Raw genomic sequence first — 21,333 nt, forward strand, 5'->3', positions numbered from 1 at the left:
ACTGCCCAGGGCTTTGCTGTGTCAGAAAGGCCAGCGTGCTCCTGAGAGGTTTTCCAGGCCATGCCTGGCTCAAGGCCCCGAGCCACCTCGTCAGGGTCCCAGCAGCGGCCAGCTTTGGGCTGTGTGATCCTTGGAACCCACTCGGACCACATCAGCTTTCCTGGACAGCAAGTGCTACTTAGGAGCGCTGGTTAATATCAAATGACAGGGTCACTCCCGGGCATATGATGTCTGCTGCAGGACGGGACAGACTCTGCCGGGCAGGCTGTGGCTCAGAGAGGGGTGGCTGCACGGCCTCAGCAGCTGCTGCGGAGCTCAAGGAAGGAAAATAGCAGAGCTCTAACATTCTAAGAAACCTCACTGGGGGACAGAGCTGGGATAACCGTATTTTTCCCGAGGGCTGCATACAGCCGCAAGTGAACACAGTACAAATCAGTAGGCCTGCTTTGCCACCAGTAAGCACTGCTTGCTTATTGCAAGTGTGGGTAACCCATTTCTCTGCAGCCAGGAGGACTAGAAAGAGTGAGAGAACAGGAGACTGACCTGGAGCTAGATGCCTTGTTCCTCAGCTTTGAAACCAGCCCAGAGTAGAGCGGTGGTGCCCAGATGATTTTAAAGCTCAGGAATTTGAATAAAAGTATACGTGGAAGCCCAATATGTAGAACTGAGAACACAGTTTCTCTGATGGGAGGGGTGGGTGTCTCGGGCTCCTGGGTCCCACCTGAACATCTCCTCTCCCCAGACAGTGACGCTGTGAGAAACCCATAGGGTCCGTTGGAGCACTTTGAAAACCCCGCAGCCTTATGGGCTCTCAGATCCCTTCCGAGTCAGCCGTTGACTCCCTTGTGGTTCCTTCCCAGGGCGGGCAGTACTGGGTGCCACCCAGCAAGCACCATGCGAGGCCGGCAGAGGGCGCTCTCAGAACCAGATAGGTGTGCATACCTACAAGACTGGAGTTGAAGAGGGATGGGGTGAGGGGACATCCCAGTGTGTTGGGACAAGACTACTTTTTAATGGGTGGAAAGCGTCGAGACAGATAGCTTCCTTCCATCACCTACCCCGCCTCCCATTTGAGTGCAGGTTGTTGTAACTTTTAATAAAGCATACTGCTCAAAAGGATCCCTTCAAGGGAGCTGTTCACTGCCTTGAAGTATGTTAATGTTTCCCACAAAAGAGGCTAAAACTAAAATTGGTGGAAAACCGTCCTGTGAAACCATCAGGGTGGGGATACTCACTGGAAAAGGAAATCCCTTTGCTGAACCCAGAAGTGCTTAAAAAAAAAAAAAAAAAAAAAAAAAAAGATTGGGACCAGTGTTTGAATGGAGAGACCCGGGGCCTGGTGTGGTTGGCAAAACCTTATGTGATCATCCTAGAAGCTTGCAGACACAGAAGAGAGAATCTGGCTTTAGTTTTTAAAATTGTAATCGGCAATCCATTTAACCTTCGTGATGCCCACTCTTCTCTTTGAGGTGGAAAGGGAAATCACCATTTCCATACCCAGTTCCCTGTACTTAAAGACTCAGAATTTATCACAGCAGCTTAGTTTTCTAGTTTTTCTAGTTTTCTAGGCAAGCATAGATGTACCTTGCATTTAACTCCTTGTGAGTTTTTAGAAGTGAGCACACTTTCTACACAGTTGGCTACTCCTGGGGCTCATTTGCATGTGTTGGATTAATAATTTTTTCACATTTAGGCAGCAGCTGTGCACACCATTTCCTGGGCAGCTTTGACATGATTAACCCTTGGTTTGTTGAACAGAAGCACGTTAGACACAGAGCCCATGAATGAACCTGAGTGTGTGCTCTATTCTCAGCGTCCTAAAAGAAGACGTGGCTGTGTCATCATCCCTCTGCCTCTTCAGAGTGTCACGGAAAGTCCCACAGAGGCCTTCTGCCAGCTATGACTCAGCCCTCCTACTCACGTCTTCACCTGTCCTCCACATTGTTCTCCCTGCCAAAGTGAACACTAGCCTGAGAGCCATGGAATAAATGGAGCTTTATTGCTGATAGACCAAATACTCTGTTGGCTCTCAGGCTGGATATTCAAACATTGTTAATATATCTGTTGTTTCGCAATGAATGGGATTCTCAGAAGTTCACTTTTTGCAGAAGAATCTCAAGTAAAATCAAATCTGGTGACAAAGGCAAAAGAGATAACAGCTCTGTGGAATGTCAGCCATTTGTATATACCTGTATAAATATTTGTCACTTAAGACGGCTTCCCTATTTTAATTTCATAAATAGAAATCCATCCTAAAAAATAATGTTTAAAACTCATTGAATGTATTAGTAATTGATGTTTATCAAGAGGCACCTACTACTAGAGTTAGTAGATCACGATGGTCCAGTGCTCTTGTTGCCCAGCGCATATGGCATCACCTGCTAAGCTTCTGGGGACAACCTCCTGGCACTGTGGCTGTTCCCCTGGGGACCATGATGTCACTTAATACCACCGATAAACACTCCAATCCAGTGTTTGCATTTACTCCTCGTAATAATCCTGAGAAATGCTGGGCTCAGATTCGGTCAATGGCACGGGACTCAAATAAAACTCACATGTGTCTGATCATCATCTTGTTCTTACCATGACACAGTCCTGATGAATCTGCTTAATCTCACACCTGAATTGTGTGCTGAGCACCAGTAGGCCATAGGCCACGTGCTGGGCCTTGAGGACAGGATGGCCAGGCACTCCCATCTTGGCTCTGAAGGGTGTGGACCGAGCTGGTGGAGCCAGAGGCTTCCTTGCCGGGCTCTAGGATCTGAAGGGGGAGGTGGTGTCTAAGAGCGGTGACTTCATCAGCCCACCCGTCCCCAATCCGAGCCTTGGGTGTGTGACCCAAGAAATTTACTTCTTGTTGTCTCGACACTGTTTTTCAGTTCCATGCGCTCTCCTCTCCTCAGTCTCCTTTTCCTACCACCCCCACCTCAAGGCGGGCTTTGCACCGGACGCTGTCAGACGAGAGCATTTACAGCGGGCAGAGGGAGCACTTTTTCACCTCAAGGCCTTCACTTCTGGACCAAGCCCTGCCCAATGACGTCCTCTTCAGTAGCACGTACCCTTCTCTTCCCAAGTCTCTTCCGTTGCGGAGGCCTTCTTACACCTTGGGAATGAAGTCGTTGCATGGTAAGTTGGTTTTTCTGCCGCCGCCGAGTAGCCCTGCTGAGGGAGGTGAGTCCCCAGAAAGAGGGGCCGCTCCATCTGCTCAGAGAGGCGTAGCTGGAGCAAGTGTGGCTTGCATGCTCAGGTTCTCTGCTAGCCACCCTTCCCTCAGCCTCTCACCTGTAATCCCAGCCCACAGGTACCAACGGTCAGCCTCACCAGACCGTAAGTGTTATCTGTTTCATTTTGGTTTTTACTGAAGTTTAACCAACGTGTAACGTTATATTAGTTTCAGGTGTACAACCTGACGATTCGATGTTTGTATTGTGAAATGATCACCACAGTGAGTCTAGTTAAGATCTGTCACCATGCATAGTTGCAAAATTGTTTTTTCTTTTGATGGGACCTTTTAACATCAGTCTCTTAGCGGCTTCCAAATACGCAGTTATTAACTGTAGTCACCATGTGGTACATTGCAGGAAACCCCGTGACTTATTTGTCCTTCTCCAATTTATTTCAATCGGCATAATGCCCTCAAGGCCCATCCATGTTGTTGCATGCGGGAAGATTTCATTTTTTAAGGCTGAGTATTAGTCCGTTGTGTGTGTGTGTGTACCATTCATCCATCATTGGACACTTTCCATACACATTTCTGTGTATGGAAACAGAAATAGCTACTGTTTCCATCTTAGCTATTATAGATAATGCTGCAGTGAACATGGGGGTACAATATATTTTTTTCAAGTTAGAGTTGTCATTTTCTTCAGGTGCATACCCAGAGTGGAATTTCCAGATCATAGGAATAGTTGGATAGTTGGATCATATGGTACCTCTGTTTTGAGGAAACCTCCATACTGTTTTCCATAGTGGCAGCACCAATTTACATTCCCACCAACGGTGCACTAGGATTCCTTTTTCTCTACACCCTTGCCAACACTTGTATCTTCCCTTTTTGATAATAGACATTCTAACAGGTGTGAAGTGATACCTCATTTTGGTTGTGATTTACATCTCCCTAATGATTAATGATGTTGAGCATCTCTTCATTTACCTGTTGGCCGTCGATAGGTCTTCTTTGGAAAAATGTCTATTCGTATTCTCTGCCCATTTTTTAATCAGGTTGTCTTTTGGCTCTTGAGTTGTAAGAGTTCTTTATACATTGTGGATATTACCCCCTTATCATATATGATTTACAAATATTTTCTCTCATTCCATAGGTTGCCTTTTCATTTTGTTAATGGTTTTCTTTGCTGTGCACAAGCCTTTTAGTTTGCAGGTAGTCCACTTGTTTATTTTTGCTTTTGGTGTCAAGTCCAAAAAGTCATCGTCAAAACTGATGTCAGGGAGCTTACTGAAGAAAACATTCTGGAAGCTTTATGGCTTCAGGTCTTACAATCAAGTTTTTAATCCATAATGAGTTAACTTTTTTGCGTTGGTTTAAGATAGTGCTCTGGTTTCATTCTTTTGCATGTGGCTGTCCAGTTTTCCCAGCACCATTTATTAAAGACCATCTTTTCCCTATTGGATATTCTTGGCCCCTTTGTCATAAACTAATTGACCGTGTATGCATATGTTTATTTCTGGGCTCTCTGTTCCATTGATGTATCTGTTTTTATGCCAATACCATACTCTTTTGATTTCTGTAGCTTTGTAGTATAGTTTGAAATCCAGGATCGTGATGCCTCTGGCTTTGTTTTTTCCAAGATTGCTTTGGCTGGTCAGAGTCTTTTGTAATTACATACAATTTTGAGATTGCTCGTTCTCCTTCTGTGAAAAATGCCATTAAAATTTTGATAGGAATTGCACATTGACTCTGTAGATTGCTTTGGGTAGTATGGACATTTTAACAATATTATGAGCATGGAATACCTTCCGTTTATTTGTGTCTTCAGTTTCTTTCATCGATGTCTAATGGCTTAGAGTGTACAGGTCTTTTACCTCCTTGGTTAAAGTTATTCCTGGGTATTTTATTCCTTTTGATACAATTGTTTTCTTAATCATTCTTTCTGATATATTGTTATTAGTGTATAGAAATGCAACAGATTTTTGAGAATTGATTTGGTATCTTGCAACTTTACTGAATTCCTTTATTAATTCTTAAGAGTTTCTCGGCAGAGTCTTTCGGGTTCTCTAATATAATATGCCATCTGCAAATAGTAAATTTTACTTCATGTTTGGATGTCTTTTATTTCCTGTTTAATGCTCTGGCTAGGACTTCTAATACTTTATAGAATCAGAATGATAAGAGTGTGCATCCTTGTCTCGTTCCTGACCTTAGAGGGAAAGCTTTCAGCTTTTCACCATTGAGTGTGATGTCAGCTTTGGACTTGTCATATATGGCCTTTATTATGTTAAAGTACATCCCCTCTATACCCATATTTTGAGAGTTTTTATCGTAAGTGGATGTTGATTTTTGTCAGATGCCTTTTCTGCACCTATTGAGATGATTATACGATTTTTATCCTTCATTTTGTCAATGTTATATATCACATTGATTGATTTGTGAATGTTGAACCATCCTTACATCCCTGAGATAAATCCCCCTTGATCATAGTATATGGTCCTTTTAATGTATCACTGAATTCGGTCTGCTAATTTTGCATCCATGTTCATCAGAGACATTGACCTGTGATTTTTTTTCTTACGGTGTCCCTGTCTAATTGTGGTATCTGGGTAATGCTAGCCTCATAAAATGAGTTTGGAAGTGTTCCTTTTTCTTCTTCTTCTTTTTTTGAAGAGCTTCAGAAGGATTAATTCTTTGAATGTTTGGTAGAATTCACCAGTAAAGTCCTCTGTTCCTGGGCTTTTGGTTGAATCAGTAGACACAAACCTCCCAACCATCTCTTTACTAGTAATGGGTCTGTTCAGATTTTCTGTTTCTTCATGGTTCAGTCTTCATGCCTTCTTAGCATAGCAGGCAGCACTCAGTCTCATAATCTTCATGATTCAGTCTTGGTAGGTTGTGTGTTTATGGGGATTATGCATTTTGTCTTGGTTGTGCAATTTGCTGGTGTACAATTGTTTGTAGTAGTCTCTTTAAGATCCTCTGTATTTCTCTGGTATCAGTTGTAATGTCTCTTCTTTCATTTCTGATTTTGAGTCTTCTCTTTTTTCTTGGTGAGTCTAGTTAAAGATCTGTTAATTTTATATTTTGTTTCTTTATTTTTTTTTTAGTTTCTATTTCATACATTTCCACTCTGATCTGCTACTGCCTTCCTTTTACTAACTTTGGGCCTAGTCCCTTCAGTTGTAAAGTTAGGTTGTTGATTTGAGATGTTTCCTGAGGCAGGCATTTGTCACTATGAACTTGCTTCTTAGAACTGCTTTTGCTGTATCCCATAAGCTTTGGTATGTTGTATTTCCATTTTCATTCTTTTGAAAGTATTTCTTGATATCTCTTGTGATGTCTTCTTTGACCCATTGGTTGTTCAGTACCATGTTATTTAGTCTCCATGTATTTGTGAATTTTCCTTTTTCTCATAATTGATTTCTAGTGTCATACCATTATAGTGGGAAACGATATTTGATTTAATTTCAGTCATCTAAAATTTATTAAGACCAGTGACTTAACATATGATCCATTCTGGAGAATGTTCTGTGTGTGATTGAAAAGAATTACATTCTTTTGCTTTTGTATGGAATGTTCTATATAGAGCTGTTAAGTCCATCTGGCCTAGTGTGTCATTTAAGGCTGATATTTCCTAATTGACTTTGTCTAGATGATCTATCAATTGATGAAAGTGGGTTAGCAAATATCCCCTATTATTGAATTGCTGTTTCTCATTTTAGGTCTGTTTATATTTGTTTCATGTATTTAGGTACTCCTATGTTAGGTGCATAAATCTATACAAATGTTACATCCTCTTATTAGATTGGCCCCTTTATCCTTATGTGTCTTTGTTTTAAGTCTTTTTTGTCTGATAGCAGGGTAACTATACCAGTTTTCCTTTGGTTTCCATTTGCGTGGAATATCTGTTGTCATTCCTTAACTTTCAGTCTGTGTGAGTCCTTATTTCTGAAGTAAGAAGTATATAGACATATACAGAAGTATATAGAGGGGTTGTGTTTTTTTTTATACAGTCACCCTGTATCTTCTAATTGGAGAATATGGTCCATTTACATTTAAAGTAATTATTGATAGCTAATACACTTTTTACTGTTTTGTAGTTCCTCTGTGTTCCTTTCTTCTTCAGCTCTCTTCCTTTGTGGTTTAATGACTTTCTGTAGTGGTGTGCTACAATTCTTTTCCCTTTATTTTTTGCATTACCTATTGTTAGGTTTTTACTTTGTGGTTACCATTAGGTTTTCATATAACAACTTATAACACTTTACTTTTGGTTCATAACAGCTTACGTTTTAAAGTATTCTAAAGTTCTACATTTTTACAACCCCCCCCCAACAATTTATGTTTTTTTTTTTTTTAATTTTTTTTTTTTAACGTTTATTTATTTTTGAGACAGAGAAAGAGCATGAATGGGGGAGGGGCAGAGAGAGGGAGACACAGAATCAGAAGCAGGCTCCAGGCTCTGAGCCATCAGCCCAGAGCCTGACGCAGGGCTCGAACTCACGGACCGCGAGATCGTGACCTGAGCTGAAGTCGGATGCCCAACCGACTGAGCCACCCAGGCGCCCCAACAATTTGTTTTTGATGTCACAGTTTACACCTTTTTTATCTTGTTTATCCCTTAATTAGTTACAGTTGACCCTTAAGCAACAAGGGGGTATGAGGTATCAACCCCCTGTACAGTAAAAAATCTGTGTATAACTGTTCACTTTCCCAAAATATAACTATTAATAGCCTACTGTTGACTGGATGCCTTACCAATAACATAGTCATTTGTAAATATTTTGTATGTATTATATACTGTATTCTTACAATAAAACTAAAGAAAATATTGAAAACTATAAGAGAAGGTACATTTACAGTACTGTACTGTAAGTCCACCTTGTTTGCTTGCATGATTAATCATTGGTCAGTACCTACACCAACTTTGTCTCATGATACAAAACACTGTAGATGTCACACGTATTATTAACACTAGCCATCAAAAGTGAAAAGGAATGCATATTTATTTACAAGGATAATATTTATGCACTGATGATGAAGCAGCAGCAATATGATTGCTCTATGGTAGCCTAGTGGAATTGATACAATAGCCTAGCATATACACTAATGAATGAATTGCTATAAAAGTTTTATGGCATAAAGTATTAGTCATATGTATAGCACAGTTTTAGAAACATGGTTATGTTAAAAAATAAAAAACACTTAACCTCCAATAGACTGATACGCAGTTTTCTCCCAATTACGAGTGAGAGGAATACTTTATGGTAATGTAATTCTTTGAAAGCAAAATACAAAACAGGAAGATCACTAAAATGTTATTACTTTTATATTAAATATCACTCACCTTATGCCTATGTAAGGACAAGCTGTTCACTCCCATACGAGACTGGCACATTGCATGATGACTATTTCAACCATGACGATGATGACACACAGGTACCTCCTACAGTTCTTGCTGTACAGTTACTAGATTTTCACATGAAAACACTTACATACACAATAGGTAAGTTTATTAGTTGTATGGCCTGATGATTACTTACTATTCATGAAGCGGAAGTGGATCGTAAAGGTCTTCACCCCATCTTCACACTGAGTAGGCCGAGGAGAGGGAGAAAGACGAGGGGTTAGCCATGCCGTCTCAGGGCCAGCAGAGGTGGCAACAGAAGTGGGGGAGGCAGACACGTTCCGTGTAACTATGGAAATACACTGCAATTTCTGACTTTTTTGCTTTTTCATTTCTCTGAATATGTTTCTATACAATAATGACCCTCCACTAGCTTTCCTTTCAGTGTCCACATCATAGGTTCTTGTTGTAAAGAAGTCAAAAGCAGTTCTGCATAATCCGAACTCTTCTGTGACAATTTGTTTTCTGGCACTGCTTCTTCTACGTCTCATCATCTGGCACTGGTTTGGAAATACTCCTCTCCATCAAGTCATCTTCTGTTAATTCCTCTGGTGTGGTGTCTGTTAGCTCTTGGCTTTCCCCAAGATCTACATGTTGAAACCCTTCACCTCCTGCCTTTTTTTTCCCATGTCCATAGGCTCCTTCATGATTTCCTTGGTCGGTTCTGTCATCAATCCTGTGAAGTCCTGCACAACATCTGGACCGTTTTCTTGAGCAGGAGTTTATTATTTTGGGCTTGGTGGTTTTCACAGCTTCCTCTCTAATGACGATTTCATGAATTTCATGGTGTTTTCTCTATCACGGTTCTCTTCCATAGTGTTGACAGTCCTTTTCAAAGAGTACTGTGTAATCAGTCTTAAAGGTTCTTATGACTCCATGATCTGGAGGCTGAATTAGAGATGTCGTGTTTGGGGGCAAGTAAACCAACCCTTTGGTATTGAACTCGTGGGGTTCTGGGTGGCCAGGGCCATTGTCCAATATCAAAGAACTTTAAAAGGCAGTTCCTTAATGGCAAGGTACTTCCTGACTTCATGGACAAAGCATCAATGGAACCAGTCCAGAAAAACAGTCCTCATTGTCCAGGCCTTCTGGTACAACCAGAAGACTGGAAGCTGGTATTACTTCCCTTCAGGGCTCAGAGGTGAGTGAGTTTATAGATAAGGGCAGTCCTGATCCTAACCTGAACTGCACTTGCACAAAATAGTAGAGTTAGCCTATCCCTTCCTGCTGCACACTTGTCTTCATATGGAGTAAATGATAAGTGTCTCTTATGGCATTTTACGCCAGAATAGAGATTTTGTCTGCATTAAATCCCATTCAGGCAGATATCCTTTCTCCTCAATGATTTTCTAAATGGCATCTGGGAACTTGTCTGCTGCCTCTTGGTTGGTGGAACTGCTCCTCTGGTTATCTTGAGCATTTGTAAAACCAAGCCTCTTTCTAAAATTATCAAACGATCCTTTGCTGGCATTAAATTCTACAGCTTCAAATCTTTCACCTTCCTTTTGCTTTGCATTGTCACGTGATGACTTTGGTTTTTTCGTGAATCCTATTAGTGTCTGCAGGAATGCCTTTCTTATCAGCAGTCCTGCACCCACATAAGAGCTGCATTTTGAATATGAGATAAAAAGATATTTCACAGAAAGTACGAGGCTTTCGTGCTTACTGGCACAGCTGCAGCATCGGCTTCATGAATCTCCTCTTCTTTTTTCACAATGGTCCTTAGGCAAGATTCATTTAGCTCAAAATGGCAGGCGGCTACAGGAGCAGACCTCAATCTATGATACATATCAAGCAGTTAAACTTTTTTTGTGTAATTTCATGTCTTTCTGCTTTTGGGGAAAACTTTGAGCATCGCTAGTAGCACTTAGAATGGGTCCCATGGTGTTATTCAGGGTTCATGGTATTGCACTAAACACAATGAAAAGTATATGAGAACGGAGATCACTTTTTACTGTGATACCCAGTTTACCGGTGAGAAGAACTGCTCATGTGGAGGTGATTAGCCTCACTTGCATTTTGAGTGGATATACGTTCCACACCAGGCCTCCCTGCGATAGCAACAGGAAGTAGCTACAAAATCACTGCAGTAGGATGCAGTATGTACTCTAGTTAATTTTGTGCAATTATGATTTAATACCACATCTTTGTTCATATTTCTCTCATCTGTGAGTGGTGCCATGTACTGTATGTGCAAGTTTTAATGAATTTTAACTTTTTATAATAGACATATATATTTTATGCATTCATGACATCCTTACTTTTTTTGCTATTTCTAAGCTACGTGGTTTGTCTGCAAGTTTTTCAAACGGTTGCAAATCTCCAAAACTTTTTCCAAAATATTGATAGAAAAAAGTCCACATAGAACCATGTGGTTCAAACCTGTGTTGTTGAAGGGCCAACAGTAAAATAGTTACTTCTATTTTGTTTTTTAACCTTCATACTAGGCTTATAAGTAATTATTTTACTAATATGTTTAGTATGTTTTCCTATATGTTTACCTTTTCCAGTAAGATTTATACTTGAATGTTTTCTTGTACTAATTAGCACTCTTTTTTTTTCAGCTTAAAGAAGTCCCTTAAATGTTTCTTGTAAGGCTAGTCTAGTTGTGTTGAACTTAGTTTTTGTTTGTCTGGAAAACTCTTTATCCCATCTTCAATTCTGAAGGACAACTTAGTTGGGTAGAAGATTCTTGGTTGGCAGTTTTTTCTTTCAGCATTTTGAGTACATCATGCCACTCCCTTCTGGTCTGGAAAAGCTTCTGCTGAAGTCTTAACGGGGATTCACTTGTACATAACAAGTTGTTTTGCTGCTTTTAAGATACTCTCCTTATCTAATTTTGGAGATTTGAATTGTAATGTGTCTTGGTGTGGGTCCCTTTACGTTCATCTTATCTGGAACTCTCTGATCTTCCTGGATCTGGATGGATGTTTCCTTCCCCAGGTTAGGGTACTTTTCAGCCCCTTTCGCTCTCTTCTCCTCCTTGGATCCCTATAATGCAAATGTTGGTCTGTGTGATGTTGCCCTATAGGTCCCTTAAGCTATTTTCACTCTTTTTCATTCTTTTTCCTTTTTGCTGCTCTGATTGGGTGAGTTCCATTGCCTTGTCTTCGAATCCACTGATCCTTTCTTCTGCTTCATCTAATCTGCTGTTGAACCTCTTTAGTATAATTTTCAGTTCAATTATTGTATCCTGAAGCTCTGTAACTTCTATTTAATATTTTCTTGTATTTTCTTTTTGTTGAAGTTATCACTGTGTGCATCCATTCTTCTCCCAAGTTCAGTGAGCATCTTTATGACTGTTACCTTGAACTCTTTGTCAGGCAGGTTACTTAGGTCCATTTCATTAAGGACTTTTCCTATGATTTTATCTTGTTCTTTTGTTTGTTACATAGTCCTCTGTTTCCTCCTTTGTCTGGACTCCTTGTGTTGGTCTATGTATTAGATAAGACAGCTGCCTCTCCCAGTCTTAAAGGAGTGGCCTCATGTGGGAGATGAACCTTGCTGTTCAACCCTGCCCTAGCTCTTTCTTGTCTCTCAAACCTTTGTGATTGTCCAAAGGGCCCATTTTATTTTTAATGGATCTCAGTAGTTGGGGGTGTGCCAAGACCAGTGTCCCCAAAGGGAAGGATCTCAGCAGCTAGACTTAGACTGATTGTAAACCAGACACTCTGGCAGCAAGTATACAAATCTAAACAGTCCTGTGGGACCACAAGTGTAAGCCCCACTGGCCGCCAGAGCCAGGCGATTTCATAGTGTCACCTTGGATGGCCAGTCATAAAAATCAGCACACTAGATGAGTGTATAAGTTCATTTCTGAGAACAGCAGGCCGGAGGAAAGCAGAGGGCAAGCACAAAGATCGCATCCACTGGCCTCTGTGCCCTGTGAGCACCTCTGTGGGCCCCTAGCTGTGTGCCAAACCTGTAGCCTGCCCCTAGGCCAAAGCTCCAGAACAAGCAAATAAGCCTCTGTCACAGGAAGACTAGCAGTTGTTTTGGTCTGCTCTCTGTGCAGTGCCCTGCTGGTGGTAGCCTGTCAAGAACTGTCCCTCCAATTGTTTAAATCCCATAGGACCCAGGAACGAAGCCCTCCCCACCCCACCCCACCCCCTTGCAGCCACCAGAGCCAGGTGAGCAAGGGGCATCCCCTGGGTGGCAGCCATAAAAACTGAGACTCCAGATGCATCTAAAAACCTCCTCCTGGCATGCTTGGTAAGATTTCCAGACCTTACCCAAGACCTGCTGAATTTCAATTTTAATACACAGGTATAGTTTTGGCATTATATTTTTACCAAACTTCCCAGCTGCTTACTATGATTGGGCAGATTTGGCTAACATTAAATTATTTTTTAGAGACTTGTATCCACTGGCTCCCTCCAGCTACCATATGAACCCAGACTTTCCATTGTTCTATCTTTCCTTGACTGTGAGAGTATTGCCTGTGGTGTCCACCAGTCATTGTCAGTTCATTCATTTGGTGAGCAGGCAAGTACTAGCTTAGGGAAAGGCATAGTATTGATGCCAGGCACCTCCATGTTCTTGCCTTTGGTTCATAAATACCTTGTTTGCTCTGTGACCTAACTAGATCCCAATTTTATTAAAGGCCATATTCTGGGACTATGGGTTTAAATTTGTTCTTTTCCTTTCTCCTCTCTCTATCCACCTATATTCCAGGGTTCTGCACCCACCCTCCCCACTGTGACCCAGCCCAGCAGATGCCTATTATAGAACCTCTGGTCCTGCTTGTTTATTATGCCTGTCTGCCCTTATTTCACATTCTGCCTCCATTTGTACTCACCTTTCTCTTCCTTTCTTTGCTACTTCTTTGGAGCAGTGTTTTCTTTGACTCTCCTGCTTGCCTCGTTTGCTTTCTCCCTGCTCCCCTCTACGGTCCCCTTCTCGCCGATGGCAGACATCACTCAGGGATCATGCCAGCTTCTCTCAGATTCCAGCTGCTTCCTCTCCCCTGTCTGGCTTCTCTTTTCTCCACGAGGTCACCCTCCAATGAACCAGTTGACACACGAAATGACCACTTCTTACCATCTAGACTCTAGAAGAAAAAAAAAAAAAAAACCTCCTGGTGGTGACCAAATAGGCCCTACCCTTTTCTCCCCTTGTGCCTCCGCATTGGTGTTCCTCTTCCCTGCATTCCGTTGCTCCTGTGACAAACCCTTTGTGAAGGCGTGTCTGCGTGGGTCGTGTCAAAGGAGACCCTGTCTTCTAGAGGCTTCCGTTCTAAGCGACCTGGAAATCACACCCACAGTCATTGTCCAGCCAAGGAAGCCATGTCTTCTCACTTTCCTGAAAGTCAGCCAGCAGCCCAGTGTGCCCCCCTGTCCAGAATGGAGCAAGCCTTGTTGGGCTGATCCCTCAGCCCTTGTTTCAGTGACTGTCACTGAAATGTGTTTGGGCAACGCGGAAGCAGCAACTTCTTTTTCACGTATGGAAATTTGGGCACCAGAGAGAAAAGGGCAGAGGGGTTGTGAGTGACACACAAAATTGTTCCACCCACTTACCCTTGGTGGGAGCAGGTTTAAACAGAGCAAAGCGTTTAATATCTGGCAGTATTTGTTGATTTCCATTTACTCATAATTTTGCTAATTTTAAGCACATTAATAACTGGCAGCTGCAGTTCAGAGCAGTTCTTTATGTAATTTGAAAGGGAAAACAAGCACTAAATATACTCTGGTTTACCAAGCTATCATAATTGGTGAAACTTTTTAACTCCTTGTAAACAGGTATTTCTGGAGCCACTTAGTGATTTCAGCTGAGCTTTTAGCTCACGTTGGCATGGATTTTAGTGCTGCAGTCACACTCTGCCCTGTTGAGAGCATTTCCACGTCATGAGCCCAGCAGCCCTCCCCCTCTGTTCTCTGCCCTATGAACTTGAGCACTAGCAGCCTACTGGTGGCTCACTCTCTGTCGCAGCTCAGGCTGTGGCACTGCTGTGATCCCAAACCAGTCCCAAGAGTAGCTCCTTGTGCCCTTGGGAAGGGGAAGAAGGCCAGCACCAATCCTAACATCCCCTTCTTGTAGGAACTCCCATCTGGATAATCGAGCACCCTCACATCATCTGTTTCGGTGCTCACACCGCCCTGCAGACACATCCCCAGGGTACAGGGTCAGCGGGGTCTGGGGAGAAGTCTGTCTCTCCTGCCCCAGGGGTGCAGGGGGTCCACAGGCAGGTGGGTCAGAGTCTGGGTCCCAGTCCAGTGAGAACGACCCTACTATCCCCTGGAACAGATACCAACAAGCTTCCTGGTCTGGCTTCAAACCCCAGTTGTCTGTCAAACCACACTTCAGCATCCTAGCCTGAATCCTTGACTGAAAAAAAGCAAGACACTGGAGCCACCCTGGGCCCCACTGTAGACAGCTTCCACAAAAGCAGACATGTTGCCTGGGTGCAAAACTAACTTTTCTGTGTCTTACGCTACTAGAAATGAGATAGAGGGAGGTTATTGAAAAATGAGTTAAGACTAGAAGAAGCCAGTTCCTGGTTCACATCAGCTTTAGGACAGCCCCTCGTGGCCTGCTGGATTAGAAACAGATTCCAAACAACTGAGTTAGAAATCTGCTGTGGTAACAGGAACTGGGTGAGACCTTGAGCGGTTCTCCTGTGGGCATGAGAAGTATCTGATCTTTCTTCTCTTCCTGTAGGAGAGTTCTCAGCCTCGGACAGCTCCCTCACTGACGTCCAGGAGACTCGAAGGCCACCCATGCCCGACCCTGGCCTGATGCCCCTGCCCGATGCTGCTGCGGATTTGGATTGGTCCAACCTGGTGGACGCTGCGAAGGCCTATGAGGGTGAGTCTGCTGCAGACCAAACAGGACAGCACAGGACCGGCAGGGCCACCCTGGGTTTTGGGCGGTGCGAGGCTCCGGTCCGTCCCTGTCCACTCGGTTTCCTCCAACACCCCGACAGCACATGGACTTGACCGGCAGAGCCAGAAACAGTTGAACCCACAGTTACCGAGTACTTGGTAGGGGCACACGTTGCGTGATTTAAACAGGTGGAGCCTGCCATCTCCTCCACAGAGGAATTCACAGCATTGTGCCTCACCTGCCCATGCGTGGGGAGGGCAGGGTGTGGGGGGAATCCCAGCTGTCACTTGACTGAAGAGATCACACGTCCAGAGAGAGTCTTTCACCGCATCATAAAGACATCATTGCAAAGTCGTGGTTGGATCTGTTAGGATGCTTGGTCCACTTGGCTGGCCCCAGTCTCTTTGTGCTCCTTGTTCACCTCTCCGGACTCTGGTAGCACATTTCCCGTGACTAAATGTAATGCTGTGTATGTGGACAAAAATTGTCAAATACCTGTTTTGAATAGACTGACTTCACTCTATGTTCATCAATGTAAACTCTCTGGAAATACTCTTTAAAAAACGGTGATAGCAGATGAATGGTTTGGGGCTTGTCTTGCTCTTGCTTGAAGAATTGAATGTAGCTATTCAGTCAAGCTAGAGTTTTCAGGAGAAATGGATTAGGCCACAGAATTCAGAAGTCCGGCCACCATGGTGGAGTCCACAGGGCATCTGTCCCCATGTTAGCTGATGGTACTTCCCCAGTACTGTCTTGATTTTAACTTTCGATTTGTTGGTCACTCTTTTATCTAAGATGGAAGCAGTTTTGAGTTTTTAACGAGAGGTTTTTCAAACTGATTTCGTTTTCTTGGCTCGTTTTTGGTTTGGTATATTTTGGAATACGTATGGTTGGACTTTGGCTGAAGCCAACGGAGATAGCCAGCTATCTTGTGGAAAACATTTCTAGAAGTGCATTTTATATCCTCACCCGGTGGAAAGCCTTGGTCTGGAAATTTGGCACAATGCCCGTTTCCAGGGAAACATTTCATAGAATGCTACTTTGATGAGTAATGAAAGGAGGACTACAAATCGATTCACAAGTATTTTTCAAAGAGAACTGACAACGCTACTGTCCTCTTACTGCTTCAACAGTAATTTTTTCCTACACGGGTCAGGAGCTAGGTTTCGGAGGCCTCTGCACACACTGTTCAGATCTGACCCTCGGTGTAGGCCAGCTGTTGACGTTTGAGAGATAGGACCTAGGATGTGGCTCTAACATCCTGAATGGCTTCTTCTCTCCCTTCCAGTCCAGAGAGCCTCCTTCTTTGCTGCTGCTGATGAAAACCACCGCCCCTTGAGTGCCGCGTCCAACAGTGACCAGCTGGAGGAGCAGGCACTGGCCCAGATGAAGTCTTACAGCAGGTCGGTTACCCAGTGGTGAGGCCACCGCCCTGCACCGTGTGTCGCCTCCTCTAGTGACAGCAAGTGTGGGGAAGAGGAGACGGAGGCCACGTGGATTAGCTGCTCAAAGCTCAGCAGCACAGGGCCAGGCTCATCACATTTTAGAACGCTTTGTAACTAAGTACCGTAAACATGATTAAACTGTTCTTGGTGACTTAGAATCATGAATAGTCATCATTATTTGACATTGTGATACACGTATGCCCTCGGGGCTTATCAGGTAAGGTAAGAAAAATCACTTGCCTTGTAGCCTTGAGCCTGGTTTTGGAATCTGTCCCTCTGCTCTCAGTTGGTCATGCTCGGGAACATGGCGCGATCTTTGCAGGTCCCAGGGGGCAGCTTCAGAGCTACATTAGGTCTGGGTCCCCAGGGTGGGTAAGAGAGATCAGATACAGAATGAAAGGCAAGCAATGACTGAGGCCTTGAGGGTTTTCTTAAGAGTTAGGAGCTGGGATTTTGACTTCGGTTTTAACTGTGTAGAGGCAGACTTCCATTTTCCCTGTGTTTCAAGCGGTGAGGATGTTGGATATGTATGTGTCATATTATGGATATTAAAGCAGCCCATGGGCTGCCATGGTACACGCAGTAGGCGCTCCTTGACACAGAATAATTTCATCAATTTGAATCTCCCTTTAAAACCTCTTGAGGGCAGTTAAGAATCCAGGTATCTCTAAAACTTGGTCAGAAACAGACAATAGGAAAAGTGAGGTCGGCATAGGTTATCCAGACAGCCTGTGGGACCTGTTCCTGAAGACTCCTCGGAGCAAGTGTGCAAGGAAATGCCCTTCAGAAGAGAGAAGAGGAGGAATGTGTTGTTGGTCAGAAGTATAATGGAGGCCGCGTTCACTCCTATCATAGAGGTGTCTCTGGTGGGAGGGCTGCAGTTAGCTTGGCCGTTGAGAACTTTAAGGAAAAAACCCACCGAGGGTGGGGCCTCCTCCAGCAGGGAGAAGTCTGAATGAACAAGTCCATCTTCCTAAGGATTATTGAGCCAACTAGTTCTTAAATCTTTGTGGAATCATAAGATGAGGGTGATGGTTGGCACTTTTCTTTTTGTTCAGTGAACAAATAAATGAAGTTAAATGTGTTCTTAAAACTCAAGGCGTACACAGACACAAAATTCACTTTGCAAACCTTCGCAAGTCAAGATAGGCTGCTAAGGGTTTGAACTGGTCGTCCCCCATCTTAAAAGTTTGCAGATTCTTATAATTTCATTTGTTGCACTGTGAGTTTTGCCTTTTGGGCTTGTAGATCTAGAATTAGGTCTAGAATTAGCCAAAGACATCAACACAGTTCGAGACTGCCTTTTCTTGATTCCAAAACTTCGGTCTGTCTGTACCTTCCCTTTTGACCTCTGCGAAGTGGTAGCCATGTGTAATCCCAGCGGAAGGCTCTAGATTCTTGGTTGTGTGACTCTGAGGTGGCGTATCTGGCTGGAACTCACGGGAACTTTCCACAGCTTGAGTTCAGGTAGACAGGAGTTGGACGAAGAACAGTTGACAAGGGTCTTCAGCCTTTGCCCGGCTGTCTCATCCTCTAACGGGTGTTTTTTTTGTTTGTTTTTTTGGTACCCCACTGGCCTGGCATTGCTATAGCACTTAGGTAAATTGGGAGAAAGAAAATTGCAGGCCTTGTTTGCTCATCACAATAGCCAAGGAGACATTAAGGTTGGACTGACAAGCTTTTGAAACCTGTGGTCTTATTTTTTAACTATTTTAAGATATTTAGACAAGCTTTCAAGACAAGAGCACGATACCTTAGCTGCAGCCGGATGAGTAACCACAGACTGTTTTACGGGGAACCAGAGACCTAGCTATCCTGGTTGCCCCGAGGCAGAGCTGACATCAGCCCCTCTGCACACAGAGGAGTGGCTCTCTTCTCCTCAAAGCCGCTGGAGAGAGCAGGGAGCACCGCACTGCTTGACGGCTGTGTCTGCCAGAAAGTGCCTCTCCCTCTGCCAGAGCCCGTTCTCACTTTCTGTCCCGTATTCTTGTATTCTCTTGTCATGAAGTGACAGCGTCTGTAACAAAGGAAGCTAATGATTGGCTGCATTCACCCTTGTATTACCTTTTGTTAAGATTACCTTTTCCTTTTTAAAGTGAAAACGCACATTGGGTCACCGTACTGAGTAATCTGACATAAAAAAAAAATACAGCGGCCTCACTAAAAAAGGGCCAAACAAACCCAGCCACAGAGGTTTCTCCTGACACCCATCTTTTGTCTCTTGCCCCCAGCAGTAAGGATTCCTCTCCCACTCTGGCGTCCAAAGTGGACCAGCTGGAAGGTATGCTGAAGATGCTCCGGGAAGACTTGAAGAAGGTAAACACATTCTCAAAGTGCCTGGTCCGTGCAAATTGTGCTTGAACAAACGCCCTTCTTAAGTAGTGTCCGTGGACTGACCACGTGGACCGTCTGTCCCTGTTTCCTCGGGACACGTGTTCCGCAGGCCACCTGGAGCCCGGTTCCCACTGACTCACACTGCGCAAGAAGGGCCTTCGTTGTCACACGTGCAGAACAATTGTGAAAGCCCCCGAACCCCGCCAGCCCCACCGAGCCCTCTCTCGGCCTCCCCACTCCTCGTCTCAGGGGTCAGTAGCCCAGACCCACACGTCTTCATAGTTAATCTGGGCTTTCACACCCCTTCTTCACACAAGAAGAATTGTTGTTTTGTTGCTCGAGTGGCTTTCACTGAGTTAAGCCAACAGCCACCAAAACAATAGTCCAAAAGTTAAGATGGTCCTTCTTGAAGATGCTCAAGGACCCATGAATGTGTTGGCTTTCCGAAACCAACCGTGGGGAGTCTCCAGAAGACCTGTCCCCTGGTTTGAGCGAGTCTAGTACCAGGCCACGTTCACACGTTGTTAGCAGATGTTTAGGATAAAGAACAGAAGTGGGTGAAGGGTACAGACAGATCCCTGGCCACCCTTCCCAGCCCTTCTCTCCTCTCCCCTCCCTCCCAGGAAAAAGAAGACAAAGCCCACCTCCAGGCGGAGGTCCAGCACCTGCGGGAGGACAACCTGAGGCTGCAGGAGGAGTCCCAGAACGCCTCAGACAAGCTCAAGAAGTTCACCGAGTGGGTCTTCAACACCATAGACATGAGCTAGGGCAGGCTGAGGGGACAGGAGCCGGGGGCACGGGGGTGCTCTCCGGTGAGGTTTGGCAGTCCCTAGCCGTGACACTGAAAGCATTCTCTGCCTCCCCACCCCTCCTCCCCGGCCTCCTACTCCGGCCCCTCTCGGGGAGTGCACAACACGATTGCAGATCAACAATCATTATCTGCCTTTTGTAGAAAAGAAAAACGAAAAAGTAAATAAAAATTTTAAAAAGTAAAATAAAAGTTTAACTGCTAAAATGTGAATGTCTTTATTTTTTTGCACAATATCTTTATCTGTTATGTATTTAAAAAAAAGAAAAAAAAAAGTGGGCCTAGGCTGTCCTGGCCCATCTGCCTCTATTTCCATTAGCTCTGATCTATTTCAGGTAACCCAAGCTTTCCCTCCTTATCCTGACAAATGTCATTGCTCCTAATAAAGTTTTTAAAAGTTGTTTGTTTAGGGAGGGGGATTTCCTTACCTCTGTTCCTAAAACGTCCGGGGAGGAAGGTGCTTTAAGAAAACGCCTGCCTCCCTTGAATGGCCCGTGCATGAGCTAGTGCCCTTGTCCCTATCTTAGCCACTGTGGGCAGGTCAGGGTTACCGCCAGGTGCACCAGAGACCGGGCTCGTGCCTCGGGCCACGCCCCCTTCCTGTCCGCATTGTGACGTAACTCCTCCCCTGCTTCCTTTCCCCAGGCAGATGGGCCCAGGTGTGTGCTTCTCGGAGCTGGACCCCTTTTTGTCTGGTGTGACTGAGTCCCACCAGCTTGGAGTCCGCCTCTCCACGGCTTCCTGGCTCCAGACGTTCATTGGGTTCAGAATTCCTCCAGACTCGTTTGCATTTTGGTCAAAAGTATAGCTTTTGTTCGAGGTGTTTAAAGATGACAATGTGGCAAAATTGGGCTCTTTGGCGCCCTCAAAATGACCATATTAATTAATTAATTAATCAATCCTCTCCAAAGCCAGATTTCACCAGTGTTTATAACTAGGGAAAGTGAATGTTAAAATGTTTCCTGCTTGCTTGTTAGGAGCAACGACCGTGATGACAGAATGGGCTTTGAAACCTGCATGTCCCAGTGTGCGATTTAAGCACGGCATTTGCTGAATCCCTTTGTGGCCGAAGGATTCCGCTGCAGAAATGACTTGATGTGCTCTTTGTCCTGTCTAGCGCTCTAGCCACTCTGGGGCCTCTGGTCATTGTTCCAAGGCTCCCAGTCCTGCAGACAGACACGCTGGGCCCACCAGTGTTGAGGAACCCAGGGAGCCCCTGGTGGCCTTGTTCCCTGCCTTCATAAAATGTCACTCAGCTGACACCCGTGTCCCTTCAGTGGCAACTCTGATCTAGGGAAAGTTCCGCAACGTAGTGTCCTCTGTGTGGAAGCTCCCTGCCCCAAGTGATCTC

General features: G+C 44.2%; 1 protein-coding gene across 12 annotated transcripts in view; it reads left to right on the forward strand.

Annotated features, from left to right (window-relative positions):
- Nucleotides 1-20,194, forward strand: part of SIPA1L1 (signal induced proliferation associated 1 like 1) — a 362,478-nt gene extending 342,284 nt beyond the window's left edge. For 10 of the 12 annotated variants that reach the window (XM_030319459.1, XM_030319465.1, XM_030319461.1 and 7 more), the window contains 5 exons: nucleotides 2,880-3,126; nucleotides 15,231-15,377; nucleotides 16,684-16,798; nucleotides 19,072-19,156; nucleotides 19,798-20,194. In XM_030319459.1, coding sequence (XP_030175319.1) covers nucleotides 2,880-3,126; nucleotides 15,231-15,377; nucleotides 16,684-16,798; nucleotides 19,072-19,156; nucleotides 19,798-19,941 — 738 coding nt within the window. In that variant the 3' untranslated portion in view covers nucleotides 19,942-20,194. The remainder of the gene's footprint in view (nucleotides 1-2,879; nucleotides 3,127-15,230; nucleotides 15,378-16,683; nucleotides 16,799-19,071; nucleotides 19,157-19,797) is intronic. The other 2 variants (XM_030319468.1, XM_030319470.1) reach the window with 1 other exon arrangement.
- Nucleotides 20,195-21,333: the final 1,139 nt, after the last annotated feature.

The sequence above is a fragment of the Lynx canadensis genome, chromosome B3 (assembly GCF_007474595.2).
Source record: "Lynx canadensis isolate LIC74 chromosome B3, mLynCan4.pri.v2, whole genome shotgun sequence".
Classification (NCBI taxonomy): Eukaryota; Metazoa; Chordata; class Mammalia; order Carnivora; family Felidae; genus Lynx; species Lynx canadensis.